At 46.6% G+C, this 24,936-nt stretch overlaps 1 protein-coding gene across 3 annotated transcripts in view; it reads left to right on the top strand.

Moving 5' to 3' along the window:
• The window catches only part of Nhej1 (non-homologous end joining factor 1), a 93,771-nt gene extending 74,003 nt beyond the window's left edge, over positions 1 to 19,768 (top strand). For all 3 annotated transcript variants that reach the window (XM_041650479.1, XM_041650480.1, XM_041650478.1), the window contains 3 exons: positions 18,291 to 18,408; positions 18,897 to 19,015; positions 19,390 to 19,768. In XM_041650479.1, coding sequence (XP_041506413.1) covers positions 18,291 to 18,408; positions 18,897 to 19,015; positions 19,390 to 19,464 — 312 coding nt within the window. In that variant the 3' untranslated portion in view covers positions 19,465 to 19,768. The remainder of the gene's footprint in view (positions 1 to 18,290; positions 18,409 to 18,896; positions 19,016 to 19,389) is intronic.
• The last annotated feature ends 5,168 nt before the right edge of the window (positions 19,769 to 24,936 follow it).

Raw genomic sequence — 24,936 nt, 5'->3', positions numbered from 1 at the left:
AGATTATTCGCAAACACTGTTCCCTATATGAGACTGTCTCTCCTTGTCAGCTTGTCTGCAGTTGCACCATGAATTCTGTCAGGTTGTTGGCAGCAGTTGTTTGGACCACAACTATTAGCTGGCTGGTTCTGTGGATTTCCTTCCTCTGTTCAACCTAGTATGCTGTTCAGAGTTCATGGGCATGTCTTTATCCCACTCTACCTCCTCCAGAGCCACCTGATGCCATACCGTTCCTTCAGATCTTTTCTGATTCAGGTTAAGGTAGGGAGCTGGGGTGGGGCAAGAAAAACCCCTGTCAGAGTTGGATAATCCTATGGGGTTCCTGCTTTCTCCTAAAGCAGACTTTGTGAGGACCTGTATCATAGAACTCAACAGATTTTACTAAACACATGGACATTCATTTATTCTTTGTACCCGAAATAGCCTGGTTCAGTAAAGATGCCTGGTCAGTGGTTCTTGAATATTTATTCTATGGTTTGAGGCTTTGTCTCTGATTCTGCTTTCAGGACATTATTCCCTGCTATTAAGCAAGGATTTTTTTCATTAATTTTATTTGTTTGGGAGGATGGGGGTTGAGACAGGTTTTTCCACATAGCCCTGGCTATTCTGGAACTTGATCAGGCTAGCCTCAAACTCAAAGATCCACCTGCCTCTACTTTCCGAGTGCTGGGAATAAAGAAGTATATCATCATGTTGCGTAGCGTGATTTCTAATTGATCTTAATAATAAAACCCCAGAGTCAGATATTAGGGCGAGAAAGCTGAAAGAGCAGAGAAGCAGAGCAGCAGCCAGAGTTCTGACCTCTGCAAAATCCTCTGATGGAATGGGTGTTCTGTCTCTGCAAGTTCTCAGACTGAATGCCTGAGCTCCTGAGGCTGAATGTCTCCTCCCGCCTTATATTCCTCTCTCCACCCAGCCACACCCCTCTGTCTCCACCTTCCCAGTGCTGGAATTGAAGGTGTGAGACTCCCAAACACTGGGATTAAAGGTGTGAACCACCACTGCCTGGCCTTGTTTCTCTTTTAGATTGGATTAATCTCACACAGCCCAGGGTGACCTTGAACTCACAGAGGTCCAACTGCCTCTTCCTCCCAAGTGCTGAATTAAAGGTGTGTGCTACCATTGCCTGGCCTCTATGACTAACTAGAGGCTAGCTCTGCACTCTGATCTTCAGGCTTTATTTATTAGATCACCAACAAAATATCACCACAATGCCAGGCTTCATCAATTTTCTATGCACACACCCGCCTTCATTTAATAAAGAATTGGAGCCTTCCCATTGACCTTGGAATGCTGTTGTCCTCCAGCCTGGATAGTGTTCTCTTGTCCTCTCTCCAGGGAGTTGACAATGCATATTTTTACTGGAGTTGAATTCAGCATCTCTCGACCTAGGCTGGTGTAGCAGGAAGCAACCTTTCAGATGAAGTCAGATTCAACGATAGAGGAACTTGGATTGTGAGTAGCCACCACCTGGAGTCTCAGGACATTGCATTTGAAGGGTGTGGACGGCTGCGCATTTTGAGGCTCAGTTATTATATCTGTACAGGACCTAAGGAGATCTTGTTCCACACTTTCTGCCACACGCTCACCCAACAAATATGTCTCTGGCTTGATATCTACCTTGCTTACACCTATAATGCCCAATACACAGCTTTGTAAGGAAAGAGCTTGCAGAAATGACTCTGTGGTGGTACTGTATGCCCTAAGATAAACTTTTGAGCAATGGACATAGGTATCCAGGGCCACAGGAAGTACTGTGACCCCCACACACATGCTGTGTTCTAGCTTCTTGCTTTTTTTTTTTTAAATTCAGATGAGTAGTCAAAAACCCATAACTAACCAGGACAGTCAGAATAGGGTTTTCAACCAGAAATGGGTAAACATCCATCTGAGAACTTTTTGTGAACTGTAAGTTCATTAGCAGAGCAGCCATCTCTCTGCTTCCATCTGAACTTCAAACACCTACTTCAGGGCCTGGCACATTGTCGGTGCTCAGCACATATTATCTGGGCGAATACTTCCTGGATACTAGAGCCTCGCAGCCTGGGGGAGAAATCAGAAACCTGTGACTGTTGGCAATTGAGGCTTGGCATGGTGGTATATACTCCTGTAATCTCAGGGGGGCTGAGGAAGGAGAATTGAGAGTTTGAGGCCAGTTTGAATGTGTGACCTTGTCTCAAAACAAAAACAAAAGAACTCAAGTAACTAAAAATGTTATAGGTGTTTTGAGGAAAAGAGCAGAATGCTCCAGAAGCAAGTATGACAGATGCTGTGATGGCCAGTGACCTGATTGGTGAGAAGGTCCCAGCCACTGGAAGAGCAGGGAGACAGGAAAGAGCTGTCCTTCAGACCCTGGCCAGCTAGTAGCAATGCCAAGAAGGAAGTCTGCATGGCTGTTTATCTAGACTTTTATAGGCACTTTGTGAGAAAAGAAGGGTCCATTCACTGCTGCCCCCTCCCCATAGTTTCCTTACATGCCCAGCTTTGTTCCACGATGCCCCAGATCAAAGGCTGCAGTGTGTGGCTGACCATGAGGAACAATGGATTGTTTATGTGTCTGACTCCCTAACCAGACTGTGAGCTTCTTGAGGGCAGTGAAGTTTGTTGCATCCCAGGACACAGCTTGAGACTGCCACACTCAATAATTTTGTTTAGTGACCAAGTAAATAAGAGTTGATATTTATTATGTACTTTCTAGGTATCAGGCACTTCGTTATCTCACTTAATCCTAGTAACTACTCTATAATGAGAATAGAATTATCATTCCCTTTACACAGTTGGAGAAACAAAGGTTTTAGAAAGATGAAATAATGGACCTAGAGATTTAAGTGTTAGCCATTAGACTACAGAACCCCACCATTTTGCTGAAATTAAGTATCTTTCTTGGTTGCCTTCAAGTGTTTGGGACTCAAAAGGGAACAGAATAAATACATCACTCATATTATCTTTTTTGACAATCATTGTGATGGCCCTCATGGATAAGGACTCTGTGTGTGTGTGTGTGTGTGTGTGTGTGTGTGTGTGTGTGTGAAAGAGAGAGAGAGAGAGAGAGAGAGAGAGAGAGAGAGAGAGAGAGAGATTGGAGATTAAATGATTAGGACCTCACACATGCTAGTCAACTACTCTATCTTTGAGCAGCATCCCTAGCCTTTATTTTACTAATTTCATTGGGAGAAAGTTGAAGCATGAAAAAATTAGGTTGCTTGGCCAAGATAATATAGCAAGTATCTAGGTGGTGGGTTGCTTTAAAATGATGTCTGAGTCTAGATTCTGAGGTCTTTCACAATTCAACTCCAGTTGCAATTGTTACAATATCAGGCACTGGGTATCTATGCTATTGACTGTGTTGAAGTCCTTTAAAGGCTGTCTCGACCTCTGGGCTGGGAAGATGGCTCAGCTTGTAACGTATTTGCCACACCAAATACGAGGACCTTGATTCTGTCTCCAGTACCCACATAAAAAGCCAAGTGTGGCAGCACTGTAACCCCAGTGTTAGGGAGGCAGGGACAGGGAGATCCTTGGGCTTGCTGGCCAGCTAGGCAGTCTAGCTGAATTGGCGAGCTTCAGGTTCAGTAAGAGACCCTTCCCAAAAAACAAGGTGAAGAGCAATTGAGGAAGACACCCAACATCAATTTCTGGTCTCTGTGTACATGTACATGAATATATGCACACACACACACACACACACACACACACACACACACACACGAGTGTTTGGACCCCAGAACGCTGGGACAGTTGAGGCAGGAGGAGACTTGTGCTAGTTTCAAGCCAGCCTGATCTATCTAGTGATTCCAGGCTAGCCACAGCTATGTAATGGGACTCTGTCTCAAAGGGGGGGGGGCAGTGGGGGCGGAGCTGGAGAGATGGCTGAGTGGTTAAGAGGACTGGCTACTCTTCCGGGTTCAATTCCCAGCACCCACATGGCAGCTCACAACTGTCTGTAACTACAGTTCCAGGAGACCCAACACCCTTCCACAGGCAAAACAAAATACCAATATACATTAAATAAGAATAAATAAATAATTTTTTAAAAAGCCAGGCAGTAGTGGCACACATTTTTAATCCCAGCACTCAAGAGGCAGAGGCAGGAGGATCTCTGTGAGTTCAAGGCCAACCTGGTCTACAGAACAAGTTCCAGGACAAGCTCCATAGCTACTGAGAAAACCTGTGTCGAAAAACAAAACAAGACAGTAACAAAAAAAGTTGCTCAGGTCTGACTGAATTGGGGCTCAGCCTGTCTGAACTACTTAGAAGTTAGTTGTTCAGGGGCTGGGCATTATGGCCCAGAAGTAGGTGGATTTCTGAATTACCAGGCTTCCCAGGGATACATAGTGAGACCCTGCCTCAAAACAAACAAGTTGTCCAGGTCTGTTGGGGGCCTCACAGGTTATTCCTAAGAAAGGTACCAGAATGGGAAAAAAAGTGAAGGAAGGATGGGGTAGTGGAAACTTTTATAATCCTTTAAGAAAATGAGCTGGAGCTGGAGTTAGAACACTTGTTGCTCTTTCAGAGGACCTGGTATCAATTCCCAGTGTCCACCTGGTGGTTTACAGCCATCAGTAACTGCAGTCCCAAGGGGTTGAACTCTTTTGGCCTTAAAGCACCAGGCAAGCATGCAGTGCACAGACGTGTGGGCAAACAAAGCATCCATACATATAAATAATTTTTAAAAACTGAGCTACAATGAGAATGAGGTAACATGAGAGAGTACTCAAAAGTTAGGAGCGCTTGTTGTTGCCGAGGACCCAGGTTTGGTTCTCAGTATCTACACTGTGGCTCACAACTGTATGTAACTCCAGCACCAAAGGAACCCAAGACCTTCTTCTGGCCTCTGTGGGCACTGCGCATATGCACATTCATATGCATAAAATACTTTTTAAAAAAATAAGTGATTTAAAAAAATCACCATTCAGTGATTTAAACATGACCATGCAGTTGTATTTTTATCATCCCCAGAGAACTCCAAATGCATTTGCAGTTATTCTTTCACCCCATCCCCATTCCCTAGAAAGCCCGAACTACTGTGTTTCTAGGGATCTGCCCATTCTGCGTACTTTACGTGAGTGGAACCCTGCTGTGGGTGGCCTTCTGTGTCTCGTGAGTAGAACCCTGCTGTGGGTAGCCTTCTGTGTCTCGTGAGTGGAACCCTGCTGTGGGTGGCCTTCTGTGTCTCGTGAGTAGAACCCTGCTGTGGGTAGCCTTCTGTGTCTCGTGAGTGGAACCCTGCTGTGGGTGCCTTCTGTGTCTCGTGAGTGGAACCCTGCTGTGGGTAGCCTTCTGTGTCTCGTGAGTGGAACCCTGCTGTGGGTGGCCTTCTGTGTCTCGTGAGTGGAACCCTGCTGTGGGTGGCCTTCTGTGTCTCGTGAGTGGAACCCTGCTGTGGGTGGCCTTCTGTGTCTTGCTTCTTTCACTTAGCATTGTGCTTTCAAGGTCCATGTATTGAAGCAAGTATCGGAATCCCATGCCTCTTTATGGAAAAACAAAACTCCAATATATGGATTTTTGGCATATTTGGGGGTTATTTTGTTTATTTATTTGAGACAAGGTCTCATTGTGTAGCTCTGGATGTCCTGGAAGTCGACGTATAGGCCAGGTTGGCCTGCAAATCCCAGATCTGCCTGCCTCTGCCTTCTGAGTGTTGAGTTAGTGTTTGTGTCAGCGCACTCAACAGAGGGGTATTTTTAATTCATCTGTTTATTTGTTTGTGTGTGTGCAGAGGGCGCTAACAAGCCTATGGAAGCCCGAGGACAACACGCAGGAGTCAGTTGGCTCTTTCCGTCATGTGGGTCTCAAACTTCAGACTATGTTGTCTAGCTTAGTGGCCCCTTTAAAAACCTTTAAATTTTTTATATTTTTAAATTATTATTGCATGTATGTAAGTATGCTGTGACACAGTGTTATGGGCATGGATTTCATGGTGTACATGTGGGGGTCAGAGGACAACTTTGTTGAGTCGGTTCTTTCCCACTGTGGGTTCTGACAGCTGAACTCAGGTCATCAAGCTCAAAGTGGTAAGCACCTTTACCTACTAAGCCGCCGTCTCCCCAGCCCAGATCTGCCAGATTTTTTGTTTATCCTCAGTCTGTTGATGGGCATTTCCGTTCCCTCCACCTTTTCGACCATTATGAACAATGCCACTGTGAATGTTTGTGTACAGTTTTGTGGTGCTGAGGTTTGAACCCAGGTTACACTCTACCACAAACCCACATCCTCAACTACATCCCCCAAAATGTACACGTTATTGTGTGACCATGTCTGTTCAACTTTGAGCAAATGAGTCATAGAGTTAATCTATTGTTTCTTTGAGGAATTGCTTGCTTTCAGGAGTGTTTTTTTTCCCTTTTATTAATAAATATTTTGAATCAAAATATAAGATGTGGCTGGACATGGTAGTACCTGCCTTTAATTCCAACACTGATGAAGCAGATGCAAGTGTTGCTCTATGAGCTCGAAGCTAGCCTGGTCTGTGTAAAAGCTCCAGGCCAGTCAGGTCTACATAGTAGGACACTGTCTCAAAACAAGAAAACCACTTAAAATGTAGGATGCATATTTTTAAAATGTCAATAAGCACCTAACTTGGAGAACTGTTGCAAAATGAACAGCAGCATTTACAAACCAGCACCCAAATCAAAAATTAGAATTTTGGAGGCTGGAGATATGGCTCAGCAGTTAAGAGCACTGCTTCTCTTCCAGAGGACCCAGGTTCAATCCCCAGCACCCACGTGGTGGCTCACAACCATGGCTCCAGTCCCAGGGTGTCTGATGCCCTCTTCTGGTCTCTGTAGACTGTACAGACTGTGGTACACAGACATATATGCAGGGAAAACATTCGTATGTACAAAATAAAATACATAGTCTCAAAAATCTTAAAAAGAATTAGAAAGTTTCAGTCCTCAGAAGTACTCCTCTTCTGCTTCAGAAGAGAATGTTCTGGCTTCTCATATACTCATTACTTTCGCCTGTTTTAACTTTTATATAAATGCAGTCATCTCACATACATTCATTTTTGTCTGACTTCTTTCACTCTGTTTATAAAATTTATCCATTGTATGCATATGACATGTTTTTCATTTCTGTGTACTGTTTCACTGCGAGACTGTGCCATGGTTTGTCCCTTTGTATTTGAATAAGCACAATGAATTGGAATGGTTGACTCACAGGTAATACATGAATATTTAAAATTAGTAGATACTGCCAAATCATTTTTCAAAGTGATCACATCAGTCTATTCCCATAAAGCAGTATTGTTTTTTTTTAATTTTTACTATTGGTGTGTGTGCATGTGTGTGGGGGGGGGGGTGGAAATCAGAAGACATCTTTCAAGAGTCAGTTTTCTCTGTCCACTGTGGACTCCAGGGATTGAACTCGGGTTGTCAGGCTTGCAAGTGAAGGCACTGTTACCAGCCGAGCCATCTTGCTTGCCCTAATATTGTGAGATATTATATCACATATTTTTCAGTGCCTGATGAACACGTGTGTGAGCACATGTGCTAGTGTGCATGTTTGGGAAAGTGGTACATCTTCCAGTGGAATAGGGTTTCTCCAGGAGAAGACGCTGGCACCCTACAGCGAGCAGGCAGCAGGCAGGTGAAGGCAGGAAGCCCTTGAGCCCTGCCACAGGCTGTGTTCCCAGCTGTCAGGCATGTAATCCGGTGAAAGAGAATCTCCCTGGCGGCAGAGGTCTTGCAGAGAACACCACTGGTCCTCCACTTCACCTTTGCACCTGCAGGCCCAGCTGAGCGTCCCCTTACAAAGCCAGGGAAGCAGAGAAATCTGCACAGGGCTGGGACTCAGGGCCGAGCTGGGTCCTTTTGGGACTTGGAGCTGTGAGTTTGTTGTAAACTTGACGTTTTTCCCGTTCTGATTCCACCACACCGGTTCACTTCCATCTGAGGAGGGATGTTGAGGTAGCGGACCATGAACGAGGTGATAACCTGATGCTGAGACTGCCCATCCCCCGTGAGGCCAGCCAGAGCCAGAGGGACAGGAGCTACTTGTTTTGGGCAAGGGGGCGGGGGTAAAGCAAGGGAAAGGGAGCTGGAGTTGCGATTCCCCTTTCTGTGAGACTCAGAGGACTCATCCCCCCAGGAAACCACTCTGGTCCCTCGAGCCCCTTTGCCACTCATTAGTTGCTCTGCAGACTAGAAAGCCATGGTTTGTGCTGGGGCTGGGTGGAGCTCCAGGGACAGTTTGAGCTCTGGCCCTCCACAGGGGAGGGGGTGGTTGGAGTGAGTGGAGGGTCACAGCTCAGTCTGTGCCATTTGCTTGTCACCTTGAGAAGTTCCACCTTGTCTAGCAAAACCTCCTTTCAGAGGCAGCCACCACAAAGGGCTCTTATGAGAGCAGCTGCCCCGCCCCCACCTCCACTTCCACTCCCTCTGCCATTATTTTTCTTTGGGGCCTTCCTGCAATGACTCTGAGAGGCCGAGCTTCTTTCTGAAGGCGATTCAGAGTCTAGAGTCTCCCTGGGCTGCAGTCATTTTGTGACTTTCTGTGCCTTGGGAGGCTGTGTGGGGTTAGCACAGCTCACCTCCTCAAGGAGGCATCCGTTTCTTCCCTCTCTGCAGCTTGGGCCATTTGGGGCCTTGAAAAGGAGTCAGAGCTAGCTCCTAGTAGCTTCTGGACCCCAGTAGGAACCACCTCCTGTCAGGGGAGAAATGGACTTGTCCATGGTGGTTCTGTGAGGCCTTCTGCCTAGTGGGCCATGGCGAAGTTCTGAAGGCCACCTCTTTGGGTCTTCTGCCTTCTCATTCTGCTGTGCATTGGGAGAGCTAATTAATCCTTGACCCTTTGTTTTTTTCCTATATGAAATGAGAATATTTTACTGCCTGACTGATAAGTAAATGTGGAGGCTAATTTTTAAGTTAGTTAATTTTGACAGCAGCTAGGTAACTTGGTGGTAGAAGATGTGGTTAGCGTGTGTGACCCTCCAGCATCACATGGCTTTTGAGGTGAGCCAGGTGTGGTGACAGTCACACAACCATCATAGGCAAGTTCAAGACCAGCTACCCAGTGAGACGCTGCTTCAAGAAAATCAAACCAAACCAAGTCTTGAAAGTACTGTTTCATCCTTTTGCTTGGACCTTTCCTATTTAGGCTGTCTTCCTTTCCTTCTTCTCACACTGAACCAGATACGACCGTCTACCTGGAAGTGTGTTAACTCTTCACCTGTGTTAACCTCTGTTGTAGGTCCAGCATGGGAGAGAACCAGATGTTCACAATATCCTAGTCTCAAGAAAGGCCTCAGAAAGTGCTCAGGGAACTTGCCTGACTGAGACACGTGACGCTTGCACGTGCACTGTGAGCATGCCTCCGTTCTCCCACCTCATCATGACAGCGAAAGGGGAAAAGTAGACTATAGGTTAAATAATTCAAGATCCCTAAGCCACAATTAATTTGTAAGGTTTCTAAACACAAGATTGTGCCCAGATTGTCCAGTGTTATGTTTCCCTCCAGCCCAGCGCTGTGTGGATGCTTGGAAGTGAGAGGCTAATTGTGGAGGTCAGCGGTGGCAGGGCAGAGTGGTCAGAGGTGGCCTTGTGACAGGCACAGACCCAAACAAAGCTAAGTCAGACCAAACACTGAGCAGAGTCAGCTGTGTTGTTGATCTCACACGTGGCTCTTCAAGGGCAGTGTGCCCTTAGGATGCTGTGTGTTCTTTCCCCAAGACACCAGGGTTTCTCATCTCAGCAGATAGGTCGACTTTTTTCCCTTCACAGGTGACTATTATTTGTAGGAAACAATGAGTTTCATCATGACATTTCCATACGTATGTACAGAGTACTCTGGTCATATTATCTGATATGGGACTGTTAATACAGTGAGGGACAAAACAGGAACCCCTCATGGTAAGGTCTTGCCTTAAACTCAGAAACTGTTTGTCTGCATGAACTGCTGTGGAAAAGCAGGATGGGGGAGTTGGCACCTGAAGCCCTGGCATCAGCACTGTGTTACTGTTCTCTCCACCCTCATCATGCCTCCCTCGATACTCTGAGGACTCCAGGAGAGTAATCCCACCCAAAACATTTGTGACGGGTTGGAGGGCATGTTTTTCTGTTTCCCAAATAGCCCTTATGGAGCCTTGTTCAGAGCAGGAAATATCAATAGTCATTAGAAAGCATTCCCACCTGAAACACTTCTAGGTAACTTGGGTTCTCTTAATATTCAAAAATCATTTAAATTGTGTGTGCATGTGCGTGCACACATGTGCATTCATGCCATGGCATGCCAGTGCAGGTCATGCTTTGCATGTTTCGTGGAGAGAGTTATAACTGAATTTTGTCCCTGTTTCCTCCCTACAAAGGTCAAATGGAATGAGGGCAAAGCCTTACTTTGAGCAGGGCCTGAGAAATGGGAGAATTAACAAGAGTTGGCATGGGGAGAGCTGGTATCCTTTACAAACACTAAGGGCTAGAGAGATGGCTCACCAATTAAGAACACTTGCCGCTCTTGCAGAGGACCAGAATTTGGTTCCCAGGCCAGATGGACTCACTACCTTGTATAATTCCAGAGGATCCAGCATTCTTTTCTGAACTCCGCAGTACATATACTCCACTTGTATAGATCTTCCCTCATGTATCACATAATTTAAAAAAATAAAAATAAATCTTTTTAAAAAAACAATATTAATCATCTTCCAGGATCCATGCTTTCACAGTAGGTAGCTTATTTTTCTGGTGAGGGAACAGGGGCTTTCAGAACAGCAGCTGGTAACACAGCAGGGCACTGGCAGAGGCAGGATCTAGATTCAGGCCTTCTCATGCAGAAACCTCACTCTTTTGGTCTTCAGAGACTGAGGAATAGGCTGCCATGGTGGCCAGAGACAGTGAAGCTGGGCTCTCTCCCTCATCTGCCTCTGCACTAATCACTGAATTGTTTGGAAATTCTGTGCTTTGGGAGGCCAGGTGCAACAAGTTAGTGAGAGTGGACCCTCTTTCTCTCTATGTGTTATCGTTTGGACATGTCTTGAGCCAGCTTGGCATAGAAACAGGACCAGGCTAGAGAAGACTCAGAAGTTGGCCCCACATGGTGGTGAATGCTTATAAGGGAAGTGGGGGAAGAAGGATCAGAAGTCCAAGTCAGTCCCTGACACATCGTAACCCACACGATGCCACCCTGAGCTACACACTACCACCCCAGTGTGCCCGGCAAGGGGAAGAACATCCATTTCCGGAGTAATTGCTATCTTCTCTAATTGATCGGAGTCTCGGCCTCCCTCCACCCCTCTGTCTTTTTCCCCTCCCCTGCTTTCTTGAAACAAGATACTAAATGTAGAAGATGGGTGTTGTGGGCCAGCAGTCAGTTCAGATTGCTTCCTTTTTATTGTTTCTTATACATTTCTGCAGATAGAACTTAGGGCTTCATCCTGCTAGACAAACATTCTACCCCTGAGCTATGCTCCAGCCCCAGCTTACCTTTGACTTAGGGATTTCAGTTCAGGTTTCTGGATCATTCCTGTTATATCTGCTCTGTGTCTGACTGCTGTCACATGACACTTGGTCCATCAGATGGAAGGTGTGTGCGCCACCCTTTATAATTCACCCCGAATCTGCCTGCCTGCTCTGCTCACATCCGCCATACCGTGCAGCCTCTAAGCAGCTCTCTCTTCTTTCTCCTCACTCAGAGTGACCCTTCTGAACATAGAGCAGGCCACGTCAGCCTCTGCTGCATCATGTCACGGTTTCTAGTGAACACAAGGACATATCCGTGTGCCTGCCGTGCTCGTCCTCTCATGCAGAGTGACCACCCAATTTGTCATTCATGTCGAGACACTTGTAAAAGAGAAGGAGGCTCTAATAATAATTAGATGGTAAGCTTAAACTGGACCATTCCAGGAAAACCGGAAAGAACTCCACCGCATGGTTTACTCTCTCACATCCAGGTAGTTTTTTTTTTTTGTTTTTTTTTTGTTTTTTTTTGTTTTTTTTGAGATGTACTGCATGACACCTTCCTTGATCTCTATTTAAAACTATATAGGGCTGGAGAGATGGCTCAGCACTTAATAGTTTGCTGCTCTTCCGGAGAATTGAACAAGGGTTCCCAGCACCCATGTCAGCTGGCTGCAAGCAACTGCCTGTAACTCACCTAAAGGGAATCTGACACCCTCTTCTGACCTTTGGGGTCATGGACACACACACACGCACACGCAAATAATAAAGTAAATCAGTGTGTGTGTGAGAGAGAGAGAGAATTTAGGGTGACAGTTATGCCGTGGTACCCATGTGGAAGTCAGAGGACAACGTGTGGAAGGTGCATCTCTCCTCCCATGTAGGTTCTGGACATTGAACTCAAGCCATTGGACTCGGGGGCAAGTGCCTTTACCCTGCTGAGCCATCTTGCCAGCCCTTGAGAGTATGAAATTAGCCCTGTGTTTGTTGTTGATCTTCTCTAGAGTGTAAACCTCAAGAGGGCAGCACCTGCACAGTCTGAGCGCCTTAGTAGATGTCAGTATGTTTTAGACTTGACTAGGCTGGTAGTGGGGTCATGTTTCTTGAAGAGACTTTCTCATTAGATGCTTCTAAATCATTTGTCACGTTCCCATCTAGTTATTTTGGCAATCCTTTTCGCGGATAAAACCTTCGAAGAATTTCCTGATGCTGTTACTTGTCTCTAAGGGAAGCTAGTGGAGAGTGTCTCCAGAGTCCCAGTCAGAGGCCTGGGCTCTGTGGGAGACAGCGAGAACTTCTTACCTTTAGAGAAATCACTTGTTGGGGACCTGATCTTGGGGGCTGTGACAGGATGAGAGGCCTTGGAACTATGCTAGTTTCTGGGACAAATGCCAGAAGCAACCCAAAGGAGGATGGAGGGTTCTGTTAGCTTGTTTCTCCTTGTCTCTCTATCTACTAGATCTGTCCTTAGACAGAGCTACTTATCCAGGGGGAGCTGTGTGTTAGTGTGAACCTTTCGTGGGACTCACCTCAGGTGCAAGTGCCCATTGGGATCTTGCCAACAAATCCTTCTAGGAATCCTTGACTTTCTTCACCTTGGGTATGTGTTTTGGACTTGATGAAGGTGGGAGAGACCACAAAAGAAAATGGGCCCCAAAATGGGCTGTAACAAGAGACAAGAAAAGGAAATCTGGAGGTTCTGTCACTTTGGTTTTCCCAAAGTTTCTGATAAGGTTTAAACCAGAGTCAGTGCCCTCGTGAACTATCTCAGGAGGGTAAACACTTGTTGGTGATGGAAGGTTATGCAGTGGCTGATGGGAGGGTTATGCAGTGGCTGATGGGAGGGTTATGCAGTGGCTGATGGGAGGGTTATGCAGTGGCTGATGGAAGAGTTATACAGTGGCTGGTAAAGTTTTACATTGGCAAAGGGAGGATTGTGAATGGATGATGAGGTTATGCAGTGCTGTGTCTATTAAAGTCAATAATGAAGAAGGACTAGGAGCTGAAATAAGTGTAACAGAAAATCTAAAAGTGTAACCTGGAGGAAGTTGGGTCCACATCATTGCCTCAGTATTACTTGGGCGCCAAGGAAGCTATTGCAAACACTGTCAAATAAGAAAGCCAACCATGAAGCACAAGGAAGCCTCCATGGGCATGACCCTGATTCAGAGAAAGTGGGCTGCAATCCAGTGGGCATGAGCTTAGCTCTCTGGTTGCACTCTGCATGACACACCCATCTCTTCACAGTTTCACACCTCACACATTTCCACTATGCTCACAGTCTGCCTTTCAAGGCTCACCTTGATGTTACCACTTCTGAGGTTTTTTAAATTTAAACTGTTTTTTAAATTGTTTATTTATATATTTATTTATCTATTTTTAAATTGATTTTATTGAGCTATATTTTTCTCTGCTCCCCTCCCTGCAGCTCCCCTTCCCTTCTACCCTTTCCTTTGGTCCCATACTCCCAATTTACTCAGGAGAGCTTGTCTTCTTCTACTTCCCATGTAGATTAGATCCATGAATGTCTCTCTTAGGGTCTTCTGAGGCTTTTTTTTTTTCAGGACTCTGAGTTCCTGTCACCACTGATTTATAAGTCTGTTACTACATATTACTTGAAACACAAAACCAAATAAAAATATCTGCCTGTCACACACATGCAAATGTGAATCTCAAAGGTAGGACTTTTATTTTTGGCTGTGTTGTTGACTCAGATCTGCTCTGAGGAGGGAAGACTGAGGTGTCCATCCCCTGCACCTCCTCCTGCAATGCCTGCCTGCTATCTATAATCCCAGTCACTTTTTCCCTGGCTTGAATTGTCTCTGGGCTAATCAATGGACGGGTAATGCAGTAGGCTCACCTGACTCTTCTTGCCCTGCTGTTCTGGGCAGTGACCCGCTCTATGCTGGTACACGGTGCTCCTGGCTAGCATACTTTCAGAAGGAGACACTATTTACTTTGCTTAGTTCCAACTCCAGCATTCTCGCTTTGATCTCTGTAGCCTGCCCCACCTCGCCCCTACCATTGTCCTGTCCTGGGAGCTAATGTTGCACCTTTCCTAACTCAGGCCACATAACTCTCTTTTGGCTATTCTGAGAGGATGCCCAGGGACTCAGTCATGCCAGAGAGCCACTGTAAATAGGCTATGGTGGCCCAGCCTTAAGGGCTCCAGTCTGTACCAGTTGCTGCTTTTACTTCCCACATTTAGTCGCTTCTTTTTTATCTGTTCTCTTTTTTTTTTTGTCACCTTAGTGATAACAGATAAACTATGATGTAAGAGATTGTGGATTGTGATCCTGATAAAGTCTTGGTTTCCATTTTGACTAAATCTGCCGTTCAGAGAAGTAAGTAAGTAGTGGTTTTTGTTTATATTCCGAAGACAGACTGCCTATAACTCCACTCTGTTCTTCTGCTTACTAGTTGTGACTGACTGTCTTAGTCAAATAGGGTCATACTAGTGCCTCCTATGTCCATTCATTCATAAACAGTTGAGCTCCCAGCAGGTGAGAAGCTCTTCTAGGTGACAGAAAAATGGTAATGAAGAAGATTTAAAAATTGGGTAAATATTTAAAATACTTAGAGCAATGCACCAGTTGGCATTTAGTAAATGTCATGGATGGTACTGCTAGTGCTTTCCTGAGGCTAGAGGTGCGAGAGGATAGCAACTGGCAACTACAGGACCACATCTCTCTGAAAGGGGAGAAGAGAGGACGGACCAAGATTAGGTTCTAGACTTGGATTTAGGCCCAGGGTAGCCAATGCTTGAATGGCTCTTACTTGTAGCACTTCATTTATGGGTTAAAGACACAAGCTGCATAACTGTCAGCCTAGAAAAGAGTCTGTTTCCTTCCATAGAAAGGGCATCAGTCAGTGACCACGGGCTGCCTGTATCTGCCAAGCCTGTTTGTGCAGACTGTGCACAATAAATCATATGGGAATGACCCAAGAAGAGACACATTCCTTGAACAAAGAACCCAGACACTGAAGGAAGGAGAGCACCTCTTGTTCTCTCTGCTGCCCATCTAGTAGAGGGCTATCTTTTGGGAGAGGTAGCCTAAGGATTAGAGAGTGGAGTCTAGTTGAGAGGTGGAGTAGAGGCGCTGTGGTCTGCTGCTGTGCCTTCAGTTTCAGGTCACTCCTCAGGGAGTGTTGCTGAAGATGGCTTGTATGATAATCACTGGGATTACTGCTGGAGGCAAAGTTTAGACACTAGGCTCCCTGATTTGTTGTCCCTGGTTACCAGTGAAAGTCCAAGTCTTATTGAAACCTGGGTTATATTGCAGTAAGGTGAAAGAAAGTCCAAGCCTGAGGCGGTCTTCATGGAGGTGAGGCTGCCATAAGACGAAATGTTTTTATCCCATGTGGATCAGCAGATTCTTAACCTCTGTCCCACTCAAGGAGGCTAACTATAACCCCAGTGATCCCGTACCCACTCCACTGCTTCCCACAAATTTTGTTTCGTTCTTTCCCCACAGTAGGCTTCAGAAATGATGTCAGGCTGAGGCTGTAGCTTCAGTGGTAGAACATCACCTAGATATGTGAAGCCTTGGGTTCAGTGCCCGGCACCATAAAGAAAAAGTTCTTATAGCACAGGAAAGGTGTTTGACATGAGCTATTATGTTCAGGCTGAGGAAATTAAGGTTACTTCTCATGAAAGCTTTCCGCCGAACTACTCTTCTGGACCTTCTCAGTTTGCCTGGGACCCATCATTGTTGGCATGCATAGGGACAGACAAAGTACTTTCTGGACCCATTCCAGGACTGAAGTATGGCTAGATTCGAGACCACCAGAAACCACACTCTCATCACATTCTTATTGCATTACTTCTGTCTTCAGTCCTTTTTTCAGTTCAGTTTAGCTGAAAAGAGAATTAGGCAAGTGCATAGCTGTGAATGTGTCCACAGCCTGTCCTGTGGCGAAGGTAATGCAATTACAGCAGATCTCAGCTCTCATGTCGTTATCATCTCCTTAAGGAATCTTTCAACTTTTCCTAATCACTCCTCTCAGGAAATTATACTTCCACAGATTTACCAAAATCTATTTATGGAGCCTATAAGATGACTTAGTAGATAAAGGCACTGACTGTGAAGTCTCATGACCTGAGTTCCATCCCAGAGGTCATGTGACGGAAGGAGAGAGCCACCTCCCACAGGTTGTCTTCTGACCTCTGCATGTGTGCTTGCGTATATGCATAAGCAAATGAATGCAAAGATAGCATCTATGGGAAGTAGAAAAAGACAAGATCTCCTGAGTAAATTGGGAGCATGGGGACCATGGGAGAGGGTTGAAAAGGAGGAGGGAGGCAGGGAGGGGAGCAGAGAAAAATGTAGAGCTCAATAAAAATCAATTAAAAAAATGATAACATGATGTGGGATTTCCCTCTGTGTGCTGTGATTACCATTGATAAATAAAGGAACTGTTTTGGGCCTATAACAGAGCTATAGGGGAACAGAGCTAGGCGGGGAAAACTAAGCTGAATGCTGGGAGAAAGGAAGTGGACTAAGAAGCCATGTAGCCTTTCTAGAGCTGGGTGAAACTTTACCCAGTAAGCCACAGCCATGTGGCGATACACAGATTAATGGGGATGGGTTAAATTAATATGTAAGAGTTAGCCAATAAGACGCTAGAGCTAATGGGCCAAGCAGTGTTTTAATTAATACAGTTTCTGTGTGATTATTTCTGGGCAGCTGGGAAACAAACAAGTGGCCCCCTCCTTACAACAATAACATCTATGTGCTATATGTGTCTTTATGTTTAGGTACTATAAAAGAGGAACTTTTTTTAGTCCTCAAAAAACTTCTCACCCCCTTGGGAGAAGTATCACCCCACTGAGGGGCATGAGGAGTAGTAAGCACAGTTGGATTGCAGGTCCAAAATATAAGATGGCAGGTGGGTCTCCAAAGCTCTGCCCACTGTACTTTCCAACTGATGTAGAATGTTCCTCTGTGTATGTGTTGCTTTTATTGATTGATCAATAAAGCTGTTTTGGCCAACGACTTAGCAGAGTAAAGCTAGGCAGGAAATCCAAACATATATATATATATATACACATGGAGAGAGAGAGAGAGAGAGAGAGAGAGAGAGAGAGAGAGAGAGAAGGTGGAATTAAGGAGACGTCATATAGCCTTCAAAGGAGAAATATGCCAGAACCTTACCAGTAATCCACAGCCTCATGGTGATACATAGATTAATAAAAATGGGTTAATTTAAGATGTAAGAGCTAGCCAGGAATATGCCTGAGCCATCAGCCAAACAGTGTTGTAATTAATATAGTTTTCTGTGTGATTATTCTGGACGCTGACTGACATCGTGCCACCATCGTTTATGTTTTGCTTTGTTTTTCCCGAGATAGGGCTTCACTGTAGCTCCATTGTCCCTGTTTTATTCCTTTCCCCCTTCTGGACTTCATTCTTTTTCTTTCTCTACTGTGGAAGTTCAGGAGTAAACTTACTTAAGACAGCAAACTGGATGTTCAAGGATGCTTAGGACAGCTAATGTCCTTTGTGTATGGAGCTGCTGCTGGGGACTGAACCCAGGGACTTGTGCATGCTAGGCAAGTACTCTGTCAATGAACTGTACCCCCAGCCCAAGAAGATTGTTTCCTAAAACAACGCCCCAAGAGGTTATCTCATAAGAAGAAAGAGGCCAGAGGCCCATGGGGTTTTCACAGTAAAGCACAATTAATTTCACGACTGGAGGAAACACCAGAGTGACTTCAGAAGAGAGTGCATGGGAAGTCCCTGTGCCAACAGTGAGCCGCAGGCTTTCAAATGGAAGCCCTGGATCGGATCATACTTCTTCATACAGATTTGCTTGGGGTTGATGGCAGTTCTGTCAGTGGGATATCAGCTCTTTTTTCTCTAGCCAGGCAGACCAGTGACAATGTCACTTTTCCTCTAGAAATTGCCAGAGGCGTGCACTGTTGGTGATGGAAGGGCATTTGCCTTGAGTCTGCAGAATCTGTATGTGGCAGTCACCAAACAGCAGTTACAAGCCGGGCAGAAGCGTCAAGGCTCTGGTGAGTATGCCCAGTCACAGCTGGTCTGCTTGGAGTAGAGTTGGAGCTTAGCAGTTCTAACCAAATCATCTATTTACATTTCAATGAATATAAACTAAATAAAATTAAAACTTCTTTTCCGTATGTAGCTTAGTCATATTTCAAGTGCTCAGTAGCCGTGTGGTCAGTGCAGACACAGAACACGTACCTCACCACAGAACATAACTCCTGGGTGCTTAGGAGTTAACAAGAGAACTAGCCAGAGAATTCATCCCGGGGATGCACAGAGATTTGTTCAGCTTCTGTGAGTCAAGGAAATAACCTACGTGCTGGAAGCGGGCTTGGGAGTCTTCATCGGAACAGGGTTAAAGTCAGCTGGAAGCTGGCTCCTTCAATCTGTTAATATATTAATAGCAAACTCTGCCCTTCGTCCGAATGCTTAGTGAATGCTTCTGTTCTCCTGAGAGTAGGCATTTCTCTCTGCCTTCTGTTGATTTTTCTGATTTCAGGAGAGACACAGACATCAGGCAGCCCCACCTCTCAAGGAACTGATAGCCAGCTTCTGAAACAGCCCGAACAGCCAGTGTCGTCTCCTCCAGCCCTCTCAGAGCCGGAGCCTGAGCCCTTGGTGAGTCACACATGAGAGAGGCTGGCACCTGGAACCTTGCAGCCATGGTCTCTGCAGCTGCTGCCTGGTTGACGCTGCCTTGATAGTCTGAGAGATTGTGAGCTGCTACCAAGTTGTAGAGCACTGTGCTTTCCCACATCCTCCCTTGCCATCTCCTGCCATTCTTGAGCTGAATGATGAACCTTGACCCCCCCCCCCATACCTTACTTCCGGTGATGGCCCATGAGGGACATGCGCACTTAGAATCTTATAGCACTTCCTAAAATAGACCTCACAACATCGACATCAGATACTTTAAGAAGGCTTCATACCAGCCAGGAGTCATGAGAGATATGTTTCAAAACTCCAATTAACTGGGATTCCTTTTCCTCTAGGGTGCTTCAGGCCCTGTGCAGAGACCTCAGCTGGCAAAGGCAAAGAGGAAGAAGCTGAGAGGACTCTTCAGTTGACTTGCTGTGTCTCTGCCACCGAGAAGGGCAGAGCAGCTTCCCAGCATCATCTGGAACAAAGCTGCACAGCAGGGCGTTCCACGATGGAGCTGCATTTGTGTTGACAGCTCCTGATTGGAAGCTCCCTCACCTGTGGAAGCGTGGCTCTGGCTCCACTCACTGCCACTGGCAATCCACCCACAAGCGAAGTTGTTTCTCTAGAAGTAGTATCCTGTGTGAACTCAAGTAAAGCAGGTCTGTAGAGAGACACATGCCCCTCAGAAAACCCTTTTCTCCTACAACAGAATAAAGGGCACTCACGTTCCCCTGCTGTTGAGGTGGCCTGTGTGTGGTCTCTAACCTGTTCTCATCCACAGTCCCTGGTTGTCTCTGGGTCATGTCTGAGCTGTCAGTCCCATCCTACAGATTTTTCATCAGCGTCTCTGATGTGGCCTGAAGTCAGTCAGTTAGAAACCTTGGTCTTGAGAACTCTCCATGGTGGCACAAGACAGATTGCTACTGTTGTCTGTCAGGCTTGGGTGTGTTTTTTCTGTCTCCTTCTAAAGCACAGAGAACAGGTTAAACCATAGTGTCAGATAAAAATTACAAATGACTGCAAGTACTGGGGTGACGTCAGGTCCCAGGGGTGGGAGAAAGGGAATCCGACTCTCTCTCTCTTGTTCTCGCTCTTGCTCTGTGTGTGGGGGTGTAGTCTTTATCTTTCTGCAGCCCCACCCCCCTCCAACCCAAGACAGGGTCTCACTGTGTAGCCCCAGCTGACCTGGAACTCACTGTGTGGACCAGGCTGCCTCAAAGTGCTGGGATTAAAGGTGTGTGCTGGCTTGAACTCTGAACAGGAGGATGGCCTTGAACTTCTGGTCCTGACCGTGTGAGCACTAAATCCTAGGATTACAAGCGCGTGTAGCATACCTGGTGTCTGCAGGGCTGGAGATCAAGTCCAGAGCTTCCAGCATGCTATGTGAGGACTCTGCCTAGTAGGTCACACCCCTAAATCTGACTTCTCTTTCTTTACTTTAAATAATGTAGTAAGTATAGCTATGGTGCTAGGGGAGAGGAACCCTGAAAGTCCTAGCCTAGAACATAACTGGTACCTAACAGTGTCTAGTAGGAAAATGTAGTAAGGCTAGGATGCCCTAGAAGATTGCTTTGAGTTCAAGGCCAGCTTGAGCCACAGAATAAGATCTTGTCTGAAAACAAGAAAAAGTTATGTAAGACAGACAGAATCCAAAAGTCACTCTCAGGCACCCAGGCTTGTCTGCATAGCATCTTGACCTTCTCTACCATGTCTTCCTCTAGAGTAAGACCATCTGAAACTTGACTTGGGTTGAAAGCAGTGGAACGTGAACTCAGATGTTCACTGGGAGCACTTAGGTAGGTAAGGGGAGGGCAGATGCAGAAGCCATTTTGGTGTACTTGCTTTGGAGGGCTTCCTCAAATCCATGTCTCCTCCCTCTCTCCCTGAAACTGATCTCTCTGCCCGGATGTCAGTCCAGGGAGACAGGCTCACACAAGCCAGGCTAAAGCACTGATTCCTGCAACAGTTAGAACGGTGATAACAAGCGGCTAGCTGTTATCGAGCAGTTCATGTACTGCGTAGTCTGTCCAAATGAGCCCCTCACAGCATCGTCTGAAGAGGAGACAGTAACCTGGTAGGACACCTAGTCTTGAAGGTCATGCAGCTGGTAAGCGACAGGTAGAGCTAGCGAGCACCTCAGCCAGTCACAGTTATTAGATACTTGACTGAAAATCTTCCAGAAAGATTTAGCATCCTCTTGCAGTCTTTCACAGTCTACACCTCTATCCTGGACCCTGCTGTCAAGCAGGGTGCTTCCTCTGTGCAGACTCACCAGGCAGGAGCCCCTGAGGAGCTGCACGGGCTCCTACTGTTGCTCCCTCCTTGAGGCCACACCTCCGGTGTTACCACGGTGAAGCTCTGTGTCCTGTGCTGGCTGATCCTTCTGCCCATGGCAGTCTCCAGCAGGCATTCTTAATCATGAATCCCCTAAAATTGCAAGGAAAATTCCCCAAACATAATTTTGTTCATTTTTTTCATGAGATTGTGGGACTCTCTTCCCTAGTCACCCTTCAGTCCACTGCTTCTGTGTTCCTAAAAGCTGCTCCTGCCTTGGGGGGTATTGCTCAGATGTTGTTGGGGAAGCATTACCGCCAGAGGCCCTGGCTCAGGCATCATTGAAACCCTTACCTCTGAGCTAGGGTGATGTTTGAGAATCATTCATCCCAGGGCAACTCCAGGGAAATCCCCGCTTTGACAAATTGGCCTAACCAGGCTCTATTCCAGCCCTGCCCCCTGGCTTGGGCCCCTCCCTGAGGCCCCCAGCCTGGCCCAACCCCCACTGCCCATGCACATAAAAGGGTCGAATTCTCGTGGCTGCTCCATAAATTTTATTCCGTAAATATTAGTTTTCCCTGTGTTTAATAAAGCAGTGGCCCACCTCCCCGCCTACCCGCCCGCTCCCCGGGGCCGGGGCTGGGGCCAGGGCTGGCTGGTGGGAGAAGGGACTCTTTCAATTGCTTTGGAGTATTTTTAGAAAAAAAAATAATATAAGGTGGTTTACACGAGAAAGCCAGCAAGCCAGGAGCAGGGCTTGGTACCTCGAGGAAGTTCTTGCTACAACTGGACCTAAAAAGTAGAGAAACAGCGCCACCTAGGTCGCGAGGCCTACTTGGCCTTGCTGGTTGATTCCCCGGAGGAAGCTAGGGACCGGTCAGATATCACAGGTCACGCCTTGCTGAAGGAGATGTCCTCTCTGTACCCCAGCTGGGTAGAAGCCCCTTACTTGGTGTTTCGTGGAGTTTCCCAGCGGCCCTTACAAGCAGATCCCAAGCTGGATCTTGAAAAATCCCACCAGCATCATTCCTTTTTCTTGATACCAGGAGCCAGCCTCCCGGTCCAGGGGTGTTTCCAAGGGAGAGTGAAGTAACTGGAAAGAAGGGAACCTCCTTCTCTTTGTCGTCCCTGGAATTCCTAGATCCCACGGTGGTAAAGAGAGGGCTCTGTGCTTCCATGCTCCAGACTAGCAGAGTTCAGGCTAGACCAAGATCTTTGTGGGAGGGCTGCAGGGTTCATCCTGGGCTCTGGGGGAGGACATTCCTTGCTCATCTAACCCCCTCCCCATCTCCCAAGCCCTTAGGGCAGCTGCTACAGGTGGGACCCATCAGGAGAGTCCCAGGGGCACCTGTGTCTGCTGCAAAGATGGCAGTGGGGATGGGAATTAGGAGGAATTGCACCCCTCCTCCTCCCTTCCCCTGGACTGATTCTTTCTCCATCATTCTGATGTTGCCTGGGACAATGTTCCCTTTCTCTGCTTAGTCTTTTATTTTCTCCTCTTCCTCTTCCTCCTCCCAAAACTACAAAGATTTGCTCCACAGAGTGCAGGGGACCCTAACTCCTCTAACTTCATCCTGATGTGAGCTAGCCTCTGCTAACCCCATCATCACCGTGTTATTAATGTAACCTGTGTCAACAGACACTTTTCTCATGGGCTTGGTTTTCCCCTTTTCACGTGGGAAGAGTTTTTGACTCTAACTGGAAAATGTCGCTGCAGTGATATCATAGCAAGCACTCAAGGAATAGCTATGATGAGAGTCTCTTAAGCAATCAGAATGTATTTTTCTAAGTTCTCTAAGTAATTTGTCTTTTGTGATATTCTTAGGTGTGAGTGGCATGTTGTAAGGAAGCCATCAGCCATGGTTACCTGGAAAAGTTAGAAGAGATCATACTAGGCCTTTAGATACAGGAGACACCTCAGCAAAGGAGGAAGTTGCCTTGGAGGGGTCCCTGTTGCTGACCCCAAGGATATTGTATGATACTCAAGTTCAAGTTTCTTTGCTGCTCTCGGTCCCTTCTGTGGTCCGCTGCCCTAGGTCTCAGAAAATGCTCCTTGTGGGAGAACATTGAGAGTAGTGTGTGGCAGCTTGTCTGCGCGAGGGCTGGGGACCCCCGGGGATCCTGGAGAGGCGGCAGGAACACCTTCACACAGACCCTGTCGTCATGGCAGTCCTTTGCATGTCCTCCAGTTCCGTGCTGTCCACCTCCCTGCACACGGGATGTCATTAGATGGTACCTGAGACACTTAACCAGATGTTTACTCCCTTTTCTGGGCTGCTAAGTCCCACACTCCCACTCAGTATTCCCGCCTGGACCCCAACACCTTTGGTGGCTTTTTACAACCTTGGACCATTGTGAATGAGTGCTGGCCTCTGGGCACCCGACTCTCATGGACTTCTGAGAATCAGACCAACCTACCAGGGGAACCCGGAAGAGGCATTAAAAGAACTCCAGGGTGTGGGGAGCACACAGCCATTGACTCACCTGGGAAGACTGTGCCAGGATTACTTGTCCGCTGGGCCAAGGGCCAGTAGTTAAAGGAGCATGCAGTACCATTCTACCTCCTTGAACTTTGGGGCCCCAAGCAGTGGCAGAGCTGGGGGAACTGGGGAGTAGAACTTGGGGGCTCTGGGAGTCTCTTCTGAAATCTGGGGGTTATATTTACTTTTTCATATTGGCAGCTGGAAGGGGAAGCCCATCCCAGCTCAGCATTGTTGTCTAACATGGTTAATCAGATCCTATAATCCTGCTGTGGAAATATTGGGCCTCACTCAAAACAATAGAGACCAAGAATATTGTGGTTAAATTTCAACCAACTGCCTCCCTGGCCTGTTTGCCTAACCCCTACCCCCCTCTCTCGGGCCAGAGTCCTCCCAGCTTTATGGACCCCTGATAGGATCGACAGCCTGGTCAGAAATCGGTGACAAGAGAGGGGAGACTGGAGTAGGGGAGAGACAACCCTCTTGACTGCCATTCCATCCTTCTTTCCCTCCCTGCCCAGGCCTGGAATGGTGAACAGGAGTGATTAAGAGGGGTCAAGAACAGTACTGCTTGGAATCATGGATGGTAAAGAAATTCCATATTCAAGACATGAGCAGGAAAGACTTCTGATGTCATCATTGCCAGCTGATGCTCCCAGGGCACAGAGCAGTACCAGTTGGTCTTGCACCACTCACGGGAGGAAGGGGAAGACACTGGTTGGGAAGGTGGAGTGTTAATAACCCAACAGGACAGCAAGCTTAGTACCAACATCCCAAAGATCTGTGTAGGTGATGCTAATGACAGCGTGGGTGGTTTCATGGAGTGGCTAGCTCCATTGTGTCCCTGACCTTGATAGCTGTGAATTAAATTAGCAAGATAATTTAAATAATTATAATCTCAAGCCAAAGGAGTACATCTTAGAGGAAGAAGAAGAATCAGAAGCAAGAGGAGGAGAAGGAGGAGGAGGTGGAGGAGAAGGAGGAGAATCAGAAGCAGGAGAAGAGTGAGTTTTGAATTGAAAGGGAAGATACAGTGCCTTGATTGTGATCTGCCCATCCAAAGACAGAGAAAGTTCCCTTTGCAGACTGGAGTCTCTCTAGGTTCACACTTGGTTGTTTACACCGCAGATATGCAGGCCACAG

This window comes from Microtus oregoni, unplaced genomic scaffold (assembly GCF_018167655.1).
Source record: "Microtus oregoni isolate MIOR12 unplaced genomic scaffold, Mior012 000004F_ref0000308, whole genome shotgun sequence".
Lineage (NCBI taxonomy): Eukaryota > Metazoa > Chordata > Mammalia > Rodentia > Cricetidae > Microtus > Microtus oregoni.
The sequence above is the reverse complement of the archived record's forward strand: the minus strand, read 5'-3'. Positions and strand labels throughout refer to the sequence as shown.